The following is a 12649-nucleotide window of genomic DNA, read 5'->3' on the forward strand; positions in this document are numbered from 1 at the left end:
CTTAAAACTCTAGACTGTCCTGGTCAGAGCACACAGAGGCAAACGAAGAGGAAAGGACAGAGAGTGGAGCACATCCTGGCCCACCAAGCCCCAAGCATGATATTCCTGCTCAGAGCAGCCAATGCACAGAGAGGACCATAGGGCCGGGCCCACCACGAGACACAGACACGATGTCCATCACTGACCCATTGCACTACAGGGGACAACACTGGAGACAGTGTGGGAACTGTGCACAATCTGACCCCATCACACTGGAACGAAACACTTAAGAGCATGCAACAGAGCAGCGAGGGGAGCAAAGCAGTGAAGAGCCGAGGGAATACCAAAAACTAGACTTTGGGGCCAGAGCAGCGCACCCCATCAGACTCGCCTGAGCAGACCTGGGACAGACTCAACAAATAGACCTGGCACTATTTATAGGCTTTTTTTGGGTGTGTGTGGTGGTTATTTTGTTTTTTTATTTTCCATCTTTTGTTGTTTTGTTTGGCTTTGTCTTGTTTTCATGCTTATTATTGTCTCTACATGTCTATCTAGATAAGATAGGCGGGATAAACAATCCAGGGGAGAAAACAATAGGACCAACAGTTCTGGGGGACACGGGAGAGGGGGAGGCAGGGGAAAGGAAGTAAGGTGTTAACAAACCCAGAGATGAGAACAACAAGAAATCTAAAATCAAAGGTAAGAAGGTCATAGGATGCCTGGTGGGGGGCTTAATCAAGGATAATGTAATGGAGAGGAATTATTGAAACCCTACTGAAGGTCGAACATACTGGTGGGACAAGAGGAAAGTAAAAGGAAATAGAGGAAAGAACTAGGAGGCAAAGGACCTTTATAGAGGTCTAAATACAGGCATGTACATACTGTATATACTCATGTGTACTTTAAACTCATGTATAAGCCGAGTCAGCACATTAAAAAAAATCATTTTATTGAGGCTCGTGCAACTCATCACAATCCATACATGTACCCATTGGGTCAACCACATTTGTACATTTATTGCCCTCATCATTCTCAAAACATTTTCTTTCTACTTGAGCCCATGGTATCAGCACCTCATTTTCCCCTCCCTCCCCATGGACCCTTGATAATTTACAAATTGTTTTTTATTTTGTCATATCTTACACTGTCCGACATCTCTCTTTACCCACTTTTCTGTTGTCCGTCACCCAGGGAGGGAGTTAGATATAGATCCTTGTGATTGGTTCCCCCTTTCTACCCCCACCTTCTCTCCACCCTCCCAGTATCACCACTCTCACCACTGGTCCTGAAGGGTTCATCTGTCCCAGATTCCCTGTGTTTCCAGTTCCTATTTGTCCCAGTGTACATCTCTGGTCTAGCCGGATTTGTAAGATAGAATTGTAATCATGATAGTCGGAGGGAAGGAACATTTAAGAACTACAGGGAAGTTGTATGTTTCATCATTGCTACTCCTGCACCCTGACTGGCTCATCTCCTCCCCACAACCCTTCTGTAAGGGATATCCGGTTGCCTACAGATGGGCTTTGGGTTCCCAATCCACACTCTCCCTCATTCACAATGATAATATTTTTTGTTCTTTGATGCCTGATACCTGATCCCTTCGATACCTCGTAATCACACAGGCTGGTGTGCTTCTTCCATGTGGGCTTTGTTGCTTCTGAGCTAGATGGCCGCTTGTTTGCCCCCAAGCTATTAAGACCTCAGATGCTGTATCTTTTGATAGCCTGGCACCATCAGCTTTCTTCACTACCTTTGCTTATGCGCTCACTTTGTCTTAAGCGATTGTGTTCGGAGGTGAGCATCATGGAATGCCAGGTTAATAGAACAAAGTATTCTTACATTGAGGGAGTACTCGAGTAGAGGCCCAATGTACATCTGCTACCTTAATACTAAACCTATAAATAGATGCACATAGATCTATTTTCTCATCATCATATATAGCTATATTTATATATGCACATTCCTGTATTTAGACCTCTATAAATGTCCTTTGCCTCCTAGCTCTTTCCTCTATTTCCTTTACTTCCCTCTTGTCCCACTATCATGCTCAGCCTTCATTTGGGGTTCAGTAATTCCTCTCAGTGACATGATCCTTGATCAAGCCCTACCAGGCCCCTTACACCCTCCTTGCCACTGATTTTTGGATCACTTGTTGTTCCCTTGTCCCTGGGTTGGTTAACACCACTTCCTTTCCCCCACCTACCCCTCTCTTATGCCCCCCCCCAACCATCGGTCCCTTTGTTTTCTCTTCCAGTTTGTTTATCCAACCTATCTTATCTAAATAGACCTGCAGAGATAATAATATGCACAAAGATAAGACAGAGCAAAACAAAGCAACAAAAGAAAACAAAACAACAAACTAATGACAAAAAAGAAAAGCCTGTAAATAGTTCAAGGTCTGTTTGTTAACCTATCGGAGTATTTTCTGGTTGAGTCTGATGGGGCTCTAAGCCCTGGTCCCAAAGTCCATTTTTGGCACTCCCTCGGGACTTCTTTGCTATGCTCCCCTTGCTGTTCTGTTGCACATCCTTAGTGTTTTGCTTGGGTGTGGTGTGGTCAGATTGGGCGCAATCCCTGCACTGTGTCTCCAGTGTTGTCCCCTGTAGGGCTAAGGGTCAGTGAGGGATGTCGAGTCAGCACATTTTTAATGCAGTTTTTGTGGTAAAATTAGATGCCTCAGCTGATATTCAGGTTGGCTCATACTCGAGTTATATACGGTATGTAAAAATATATATAACAATAGGGAAATGGATCTATGTACATGTATTTATGTGTTACGTATTAAGGTAGCAGATGGACATTGGGCCTCGACTTAAGTACTCTCTCAACGCAAGAATACTTTGTTCTAACAGTCCAGCATTCTGTGATGCTCACCTTCCTGACACAATCATTGAAGACAAAATGGGTGCATAAGCAAAGGTGGTGAAAAAGCTGATGGTGCCCAGCTATCAAAAGATATAGTGTCTGGGCTTTTAAAGGCTTGAAGATAAACAAGTGGCCATCTACTGGGAAGCAACAAAACCCACATGGAAGAAGCACACCAGCCTGTGTGATCATGAGGTGTTGATGGGATCAGGTAGCAGGCATCAAAGACCCAGAACAAAATATCATTTCAATATGAATGAGGGAGAACGTGGAGAGGAGACCCAAATCCCATCTGTAGATAATTTGGCATCCCTTTATAGAAGAGTCATAAGGAAGAGACAAGGCAGACAGGGAGCGCATAGCACTGATGAAATATACAACTTTCCTCTAGTTTTTTAATGCTTCCTCCCCCCCACTGTCATCATCTCAATTCTGCCTTACAAATCCGGCTAGACCACAGCATGTTCACTGCTACAAATAAGAGCTCGCAACACAGGGAATCTAGGACAGATAAACTCCTCAGGACCAATAATGGGAATAGAGCAATGGTTCTTAGCCTTCCTAATGCTGCGACTCTTTAATACAGTTCCTTGTGTTGTTGTGACCCCCCCCCAACCATAAAATTATTTTAGTTGCTGCTTCATAACTGTAATTTTGCTACTATTGGGAATCAGGCGGCCCCTTTGAAAGGGTCGCTCAACTCCCAAAGGGGTCACAACCCACAAGTTGAGCACCACTGGAATAGAGATACCAGGAGGGTAAGGGTAAGGTGGGGGGAGAAATTGGTAACCCATCATAATGAGCTACGTATAAACCCTTCCTAGAAGGATGGACAACAGAAAAGGGAGAAAGGGGTTGGTGTAAGACATTGGGAGAGGGAAATGTATAGATTATCAAGATTTTATGAGGGAGGGTGGGGGGAATGAATGGCTGATATCAAGGGCTCAAGTAGAAAATGTTTTGAAAATGATGATGGCAGCATATGTACAGATGTTCTTGACACAATGGATGGATAGAGGGATTGTGATAAGAGCTTTAAGAGGACCCAATAAAATGTTTTATTTAAAACAATAAAAAATAAAATTGACCAAGGGAAATGGAAGAAGTAAATTTTAAAAAGAATAAATAAATAAATTTAAAAAAAACTACACTATCATTTATAAACAAGTGCTTTAACTGGACCTTTTTAATGGGCTCAGAGCTCATGGACATTTTTTTAATGCTTTTTTAACTTTTTGGTTGTTAATCTTTTTTCGTAAGCTTTTGAAAGAACGCATACCAACTTAATATTGTTCATTATCAAAAAATGTATATATAAGATTTAATCATTTACAGGGTTATGGCAGATGAGCTAACCAACTCCCGAGCAGGGTTACAGCGCCAAAGCCGCGATGCGCAGAGTGCAATACAGGATCTCCTGAGTGAGCGGGAGCAGTTTCGTCAGGAAATGTCAGCTACACAGAGGTATGGCACGTTTTTATATTCTGACCTGCTCTTTCCTGCAGTATTTGTCATTGTGGTCTTTTTGATATTTTTAATGTTTCTCCATTTAGTAACTTACTGGGTATATACTCTGAGTAGAACTTTGCAATTGATGGAACAGGGTGGAAAGGGGGACTTAAAAAAATAGAAGACTTGATTTTTTTCTCCAACATTCTTAATTGGGGAGACAATTGTTTATGCACTTGCAGAAATGTATAGGTTTTAAAATGGTTTTTGAATACTGTTGTTGTAGATTTATATATTTGTTAGTAGAAGCCAACAACTCTCCCTCTCTCCCTTAGTGGGAGATCTTTTTAAGGACTATATCATAGCATTAAAGTTTGCTTTTTTGGCCTTATGTCCCAGAACCATCGAAATCTTAGTCTTCAGTAAAAGCTCTTTGTATTTCTAGATAATTGATTTCTTACAACTCAAATCATGAATAGTTAAAAGTAGTTATAATTCACTAATTTCTTAAAGTAAATATGAGAACTAAAAAGAATACTATTTGCCGAATGGTTTCCAGACACTATTAGGTTGAGAAGTGCTTAATGTAGTTTATGTGTAGAGTCAGACTTTCTGGTTTATGAGAGGACGATAAGGGGAGAGGTTACTATGTGACTGCAGAGACACTTTTTTAATGTTACTGACTTAGATGATCTTATCCTCTTATTAACATTCAGTGTTGTGTGTTCTACACAGATTATTGGAGGAGCTCTTAGTCTCCCTGCAGTGGGGAAGGGAGCAGACTTACTACCCTAATGCACAGCCCCACAGCACAGCAGAACTGGCACTGACAAATCACAAGTTGGCGAAGGCCGTGAATTCCCGTCTTCTTGGAAATGTTGGCGCTAACAATCAAAAGATTTCTTCACCTGTTGATTTTTGCAGCACCCCAGCTGAAAAAATGGCTGAAACGGTAAAATAGTGTTCTCTTTCGTGATCTGTTCATCTCCAAAGACTTTCTTCCTCCTGAATACAATGGGACAATAGAAAAGCTGCTCCCTGGGAGTTAGGAAGTGGGGGTTCTAAACCTGTCTCTCATGCCAAGGAATTTAAGATTTACCGAAACTATTTTCTCCACTGACCTCATTTTCTGTAACATTTTTTGTTATTTTGAAAAGGAAAAAAATGTGATTGTTTTAAAGGAGGACCTGTTTTTCAGCTATTGGATCACTGATGACGAGTTTCTGGGGAAACCACTGTGTAGATTTCATTATTAGTAATAAGTAGATAACAGAATTCCTCTGTTCTAAGAAAGCATGTGTTCATTTCCACGTGCCGGGAGCCCTGGTGGCAGAGCGGTTGAGTTAGGCTGCAGGCTGCAAGGTCTACAATTGAAAGCCCTCAGCCGCTCCGTGGAGAAAGAGGCGCTCTCTATGCCTGCAGAAACTCACAGAGCCCTTCTACCATGGCAGGGAGGGAAGGATTTCCATACGGAAATGACAGTGTGCTGAATACAGGCATCTTGGTGGCACAGTGATTGAAATATGTGTCTGCTAGCCAAACGTCCAGCTGTTTGAACTGAGCAGCCACCCACGGGAGAATCATGAAGCAGCCTGGTTGCCTTCACATCCCTGTTCTGCTCTGTCCCAAAGGGTTGTGATGAATTGTATTCAACTCAATGATAGTGGGTTTTTGTTTTGTGCTGAATCGTGTAATATGGACCAGGTCCCTACAACCCCGGATGAATTCAAGGTCCCAGCAGATGGCTGATAAAATACGATGTTCTCACAGTTTCTAAGACCACAACCAAGTTCACCCCCACTACTTTTCAATGACTGACTCTCCCATCTTGAGCATTGTAACCCCCCCCCCCCCCCCCCGCCAGTGCTGCTCCACTTGTGAAGAATGTTAGCTCAGTGTTTCTTTCCTTTGTTGCCTTCTTTTCTCTCTAGCTCCCCTCCTTTCATTCTGACTGCACCTGTTCCCTGTTTTCTTTCCATGTTTCTTCATGGTCTGACATAGTCCTTTGCCCATAGTAGGTACTCAACTATTTACTCAATGAATCATTATTTAAAACTGAACATTTCCTCTGTATCTACAAACCTATGTCTCTTTTTTTATTCTCTTGGTTGGAAAATTGTGTCACTGCCTTCTCAGTTGCTGCCAGGATCATTCAGTATAAGTGGGGTCTCCCTATTTCTTGAAGCACTCTCTTCTCTTAGGCCAGTGGCTCTCAACCTTCCTAGCGCCGAGACCCTTTCATACAGTTCCTCATGTGGTGGTGACCCCCCAACCACAAAATTATTTTCATTGCTACTTCATAACTGTCATTTCCCTGCTGTTATAAAATGAGCGATCCCCCCCCCCAGGTGTCGCGACCTACAGGTTGAGAACCGCTGTCTTAATCTGTATAACCTTACTTCCTTCCGCCCCTGACCTTTCTCTTACCATGTGTTTCTTTGTACAGCATGTTAGGTATCCTCGGGGCTTGACTTAGATCCCTCCTTCCCTTCTCTAGACATACTGACAGGCCCGACTCACATGCATGATGGTAGTTCTCCTGGTGGATGTATAATTCAAAACTGTCTTTCAGCTCTGATACTTTGTAAATGCTAGACAAGCCTAGCTGTTGCCTGTATACCACTGCCTCCATTTTGGTGCCACAGGTAGTGCTGGTGAAATTTAAAATCAGATCATAAATGTCATTAGTTTCAAAATAGAACGTAATCAAAGACATAAATATCAATTCCAATAGAATACAGGTAGAATCTTGATTGCAGGCTGTTGAAAGATTGATAAAGGGAGGCAGTGGGTACTTTTTGGTTAAGGGTAAAAATTGATATCGCTTAGGTAAAATTGATAGAACCTTACACAAAAAGGTTCAAAAAGGCCATGGAGATATAGAAATAAAATATAATGGAATTTTCCCACAAACTTTTTGAACCCTTCTTATTCATTCATTCACATAAAGTATTTTAGAGCCAAATTAGCAAGTACTTCAGCAAAAGGTGTTCTTTTGTTGGTTTTGTGCAGGAGTTTCTATGTCCTGAATGAATACAACCTGACAGGAAGCACATTTTAAGTCTTGAGTGCATAAATGCAAATGCAACACACACTTCTGACAGTCTGTAATGTTAAAACGTCCACCTGACTTCATCTATTATTCTTCCTTAGATTCTACGCATTTTGGATCCAGTTGCCTGTACAGAGAATTCACCTGATAACCCATTTTCTGAGTCTTCACCAGCTTCCTTGCTTGCTACAAAGAAAAACATTGGACGTTTTCATCCCTACACTAGATATGAAAATATAACTTTCAACTGCTGCAGTCATTGTCAGGGGGAGCTTATTGCCCTTTAGCATTCAGTATGGTGGAGGTATGCTAATGTCATGGACGTATATCATGCATTATTTTCTGGGAGCGAGGGTGCTTATAATGCTAGAAGATAAGTATTACTATCTTTTAATACTGCTACAAAGTCTGTTGGTATATCTGCCTTGAAATTACCCTTAATAAATATCTCAGGGTAAAAGAAGCAAACTGTGTAAGTTTCTAGCAATACCTTAAAAATCTCTTACAGGACTCTTAAAGGCATGACTTACAGAAAGAAATTCTTTCTCCCCTCCCAAGGCCCGAAGTTAGTACTTGTCTTCTTATATATTTTGTATGAACAGGTTTGATTTGGGTGTTCTAATACAGGGATTAGCAAACCCTGGCCATGGGCCAACGTTGATCACATGCATTCTTTTACTATTGTCTGTAGCTCATTTGGACTTAAAACAGCAGAGCTGAGCAGATCCAACAGATCTTCTATAGTTGTGGAACCTAAAGTACTATCTGGCCCTTTGCAGAAAACTTTCTCTGATCCCTTCTCTTCGGTGATAATAACTAAAGGAGGTTTCTTGGGTGCTTTTTGTTTTGGGTGGACTACGAGGACAGCGTAAGAAAATACTCTAGGACTCCGGGAACCTAATACTTTAACAATAAATGCTGTCTTTGGGAAAGGCCCCCTGGTGGTGTAGTGAGTTGACTGTTGGCCTACTAATGACAACACTGGCAGTTCAAACCCACCAGCTACTCTGCAGGCAAAAGCAGAGCTGGCTGCTCCTGCGAAGAGGCAGTGTCGGAAGCTGCAGGGAGCCAGCCCGACCTTGACGCCTACAGTTATTATCAGTGAGAATCAATTCTTTGCAGTGGGTTTGGGGTTGGTTTTGGTTCCTGGTATCTATTAAGGAAAATAAGTTAGAGCCAAATTAGCAACTGCTTCAGCAAAACATGTTCTTTTGTTGATTTTATGCAGCTACTTCTGTATCCTGAATGGACACGACTTGACACGAAGCACATTTTAACTGTTGAGCATACATTGACAAATACAACACAAAACAAATATATCCAACATGTTTTTATAAAATACAGTGAAAGTAGAGTTGGAACATTTTAGAAATTCAAAGAAAAATGCAATCCATAAGTCATTATATGTTTTATACTATATATTACTGTATATTTCGCATGTACCATTATAAAATGCTTTTATATGGGCTTTAAAATACCTCCAGAATAATTACTCCAAAATGGTAGTTAGTTGTAAAAATGTCTATCAGGAAAGAAATTTTCAAAAGTCAAATCTGGTCAAATGGTAGTATTTTTAATAATGTTTTCTTTTGGCTGATTCACGTGAGTGATAGGCAAACTTTCAAGTAGCAATGAATGTCTCTACTCTGGCTTATGGATATTCCTCCCCGCTGTTCTTTGACTCAGTGCTGCTGTCTAGATTATGCTGTTTACAGCTGATTCTTCACCCTTTTCCTTGAAGTCTGTTTTTTCCTTTCTGATGGCTATAGTTTCTTAGTCATATTCATCGTTAGTAGGCTATTAAAACATGCATTATAGCTAAATCACATTACAAACCCAATTCACTGAAAGAAATATTTTATAAGATTATAAAATCAAGTTTTATCAGTTACATCATAATTTTTCTTTGTATCTTCAAAATCTATAATTATAATATTTTACATGAGATCATCATAAATGTATTACTATAGTCCTGATACATAAGCACATTTTCAATAGATGTTGGCCTCTTTCTATACTGAGTATACATTCTTGGGAAACAATCCTTGATAATAAAAATATCAGATACAAACTAAAATACAGTAAGATTGAATCATATTTCAACTGGAAGAATGTTGTGTGGTTCGTTGATGGTATACTGCACCCTGGCTGACTCGCCCCTTCCTTGTAACCCTTCTGTTAGGGGATGTCCAATTGTCTACAGATGGGCTTTCCTTGCCTTGCCTCCTCCTGTACCATGTGCCCCCAGAACAGGGGGACCCATTATTTTCTCCTGAGGATTGTTTATCATGCTTATCTTATATAGATCAATATGTATCCTACCTATCTTATATAGATCAACATTTTTTAAAGCCTATAAAAAGTTCTAGGCCTCTCTGCTGACCCTCATGAATGTTTTCCGATCAGGTCTGATGAGGTGCCAAGCCCTGCCCCCAAGTCAGGAGTCTATTTTCCAGATACCTTGGGGACTTTGTTACTTTACTCCACTTGCTGCTCTGTTGTCCTCCCTTGGTGTTTGCCCTAGTGGGGGCTAAGGAGTGTGTGTTGTGTCAGATCAGGCACAATTCCCACACTGTGTCTCCAGTACTGTCTCTGTAGCGCTGTGGGTCAGTGGGGGGATGTGTCTTGGGGTGGGGCCAGCCCTCTGGTCCTCTCTGTGTGTTGACTGCTCCAAGCAGGAATGAGCAGATGCATTCTTTGTTCTCATTTATAAGAAGCCTCAGAAGCTAGGGTTCTGAGTGGATGGAGGCTTTTACACTTGTGCGTTGGAGATGAGTCCCAAGCATATTCTCATAACCAAGATTAATCCTTACAATATCCTCTCATAATAGTGCTACCTGAAAGTTACCTCTTGCAAGCACATGACTGATTGCTGTCTAGATGACAGCTTCATCTATAGGAGCAAACATGTTGCTATTGCTCTCATTGCTCAGGGGACAGTCACTCTCCCTTTCCTGCCCACAGCACTGGTGTTGGGTTAATCCAATGAATTCAGGGAGCTCTAGGGTTAGGATACATTATTTTTAAAATCATTTTATTGGGGTTTGTGGTGGATGTGGTTACCTGTAATTATATTTTCTCTGACCCAGACTTGGTTCTAGATACCATGGAGGTGAGCACTCCAAAACTTTTGTCTCTCTCTTAATTTCTTTCCTTCAATTACACAACTGTCCCTTATGACCCATCTAGATGTGGGCTGGATCCCACACAAATATATCTCAAATGCTAACCCTTATTTAAAATTTTTTTTCTAATTATAAAATCTCAAACAGTATCTTCCAAAAACTGGCTTTGGTGAAAACATGGTAGAATAGATAGCTCCAAAGGACCATGACTTCAGAAAAACATCAGAAAGTCAAGGAAAAAACTGTCAATCACCTTTATCAGAACTCTGAAAAATAGTCATAGATTTACAGCAACCAAATGAATATTGAGTCAAGAAAAAGGTAACTTGGAGATAGAAGGGAAACTTGGCAGCTTTTTCATTTGTACTTGCCTTATCTCCTCACTATCTCCGCAGTGGCCTTGGAATGGTAGCCCAAGAGCCCAGGAAGGAACCATGATCCCCTTCCCAAGCCAAACAGAGCAGATCTTACTCTCAAAGAATTGGGTGGGCTGTGCTAACATGTTGGGGCGCCCTGAAGGCACTTACCTTTATTTCCTGCAAAGCAGCACAGGAACCTGTCATTCCTTGAAAATACTGTAAAGGAAATAACATGCTACATAAGGCAGAAGATCACAGTGGAGTCAAACAATACAGCCCTGAAAGCTCAGGATGAAAAGCAGAGGAGTGTTTCTTTGAGGAATTCAGGGTTCAAGAGCTGGCACGTGTACAGAAGAAATCAGAAATCCGTGTACATGTCCTAGGCAGGACACATGCTCAGAAAAGATCTGAGAAGAGCCTAAATTTTCATCTCTGGCTGGTCTGTAGGATCAGTGTAACGGCAGCTGAAGGCTGAGGCAGTTCAATGCGTTCGCCAACACCATCAGTCTGCAAAGATGAGGGATCTGTTGGTTCATCCGGTGAGAGAAGAGTGCTCCTTGCACTTGAGTAAACCTCTGCAAGACAGCCAGCAGATGAATGCAAACTAAAAGAGACTTCAGACCACACAGGACAAGACAGAGTTGTCAGGTGCCCTCTATTTGGGTCCATCTCGGCAACCCTGTGCACAACAAAACAGCACTGCCCAGCCCTGCCCCATCCTCACAGCTGTTGTGTTTGAGCCCATTGCGGCAGCCACTGTGCCAACCCATCTCCTTGAGCGACTTCCTCTTTGCGCCTTGTATTGGACAGGGTTCTCTAGAGAGACAAACCAGATTGCTAGTAATTATATATAAATATATTTATAAAGATAGATATATAATTCAAGAAATGAACCGTTAAATTATGTACAGATAGATAATACAAGAAATTAACAGTTAAATTATATAGCAGTGTGACACTAGCAGTCCTTTAAGGTTTGAGAGCTGCCAGTTGCCAGTCCCCTTCTGTAGAGAGAGCTGGGCTATATATGTCCAGGCAGCAAATAGCAAGGCCGGTCCCCAGCCCCAGAGACGAACATTCCAATCGTGTGGGCTTAAAGGGACCTCAGCTTACAGTGACACAGTCCACAGGCTAGGCATCCCACAGGTAGTGTACCCCTTTAAACAGGCACAGAACAACCTGCCAAGCATGAGGTCCCTTTCCAAGGACTGGTCTCTCCTGGTAACATCCGAAGTTCCAAAGTACATGAGATGAAGCTCCCCCAACCTCTCGCCTAAGAAGCATGCTGGTTGTTAGTTTTTTCTCAGACAGATTGGTTGGTTCTTCTGGCAGCCTATGATGCATTCAGTATTCTTTGCAACACCATATTTCAAGGGCATCGATTCTGTTATCCAACTTTTTTTTCCTGTTATCCAAATTTCACGGTATATGAGGTGATTAAAAAATACTATGGCATACCCTGACCTCAAAGACTTTATAAAAATAGAAAAAGTCAATACACAGTTACAGCCCATAGCAAGTTTCAAACATTCTGAGGAGGAAGAATACCTGATTTTGAGAGTTACTGCATTATAATATTCAAAATACCCAGTTATCAACAAAATATGAACAAAGTCAAAATACAAAACAAAATACAAAAACAACGCCACATTAGGATTGGATGAAGACAGCAGTTTAGAGGCCGATGACACAACTTTGCATGCTGAAAATGAAGCACTTGGGGATAAGGACCAAGAACTACAGTCCCTGTATAAACATTGCCTTAACATGACGAAAACAAACATCATTGTGGGGTGGGACATAGGGAGGGTGAGGAGATT

At 41.6% G+C, this 12649-nt stretch overlaps 1 protein-coding gene across 1 annotated transcript in view; it reads left to right on the top strand.

Moving 5' to 3' along the window:
- Positions 1-12630, top strand: part of BLZF1 (basic leucine zipper nuclear factor 1) — a 31209-nt gene extending 18579 nt beyond the window's left edge. Inside the window, exons 5-7 of the mRNA XM_075564591.1 lie at positions 4180-4308; positions 5029-5245; positions 7447-12630. Of these exons, the coding sequence (XP_075420706.1) occupies positions 4180-4308; positions 5029-5245; positions 7447-7632 (532 nt within the window). The 3' untranslated portion in view covers positions 7633-12630. The remainder of the gene's footprint in view (positions 1-4179; positions 4309-5028; positions 5246-7446) is intronic.
- The last annotated feature ends 19 nt before the right edge of the window (positions 12631-12649 follow it).

This window comes from Tenrec ecaudatus, chromosome 1, assembly GCF_050624435.1.
Source record: "Tenrec ecaudatus isolate mTenEca1 chromosome 1, mTenEca1.hap1, whole genome shotgun sequence".
Lineage (NCBI taxonomy): Eukaryota > Metazoa > Chordata > Mammalia > Afrosoricida > Tenrecidae > Tenrec > Tenrec ecaudatus.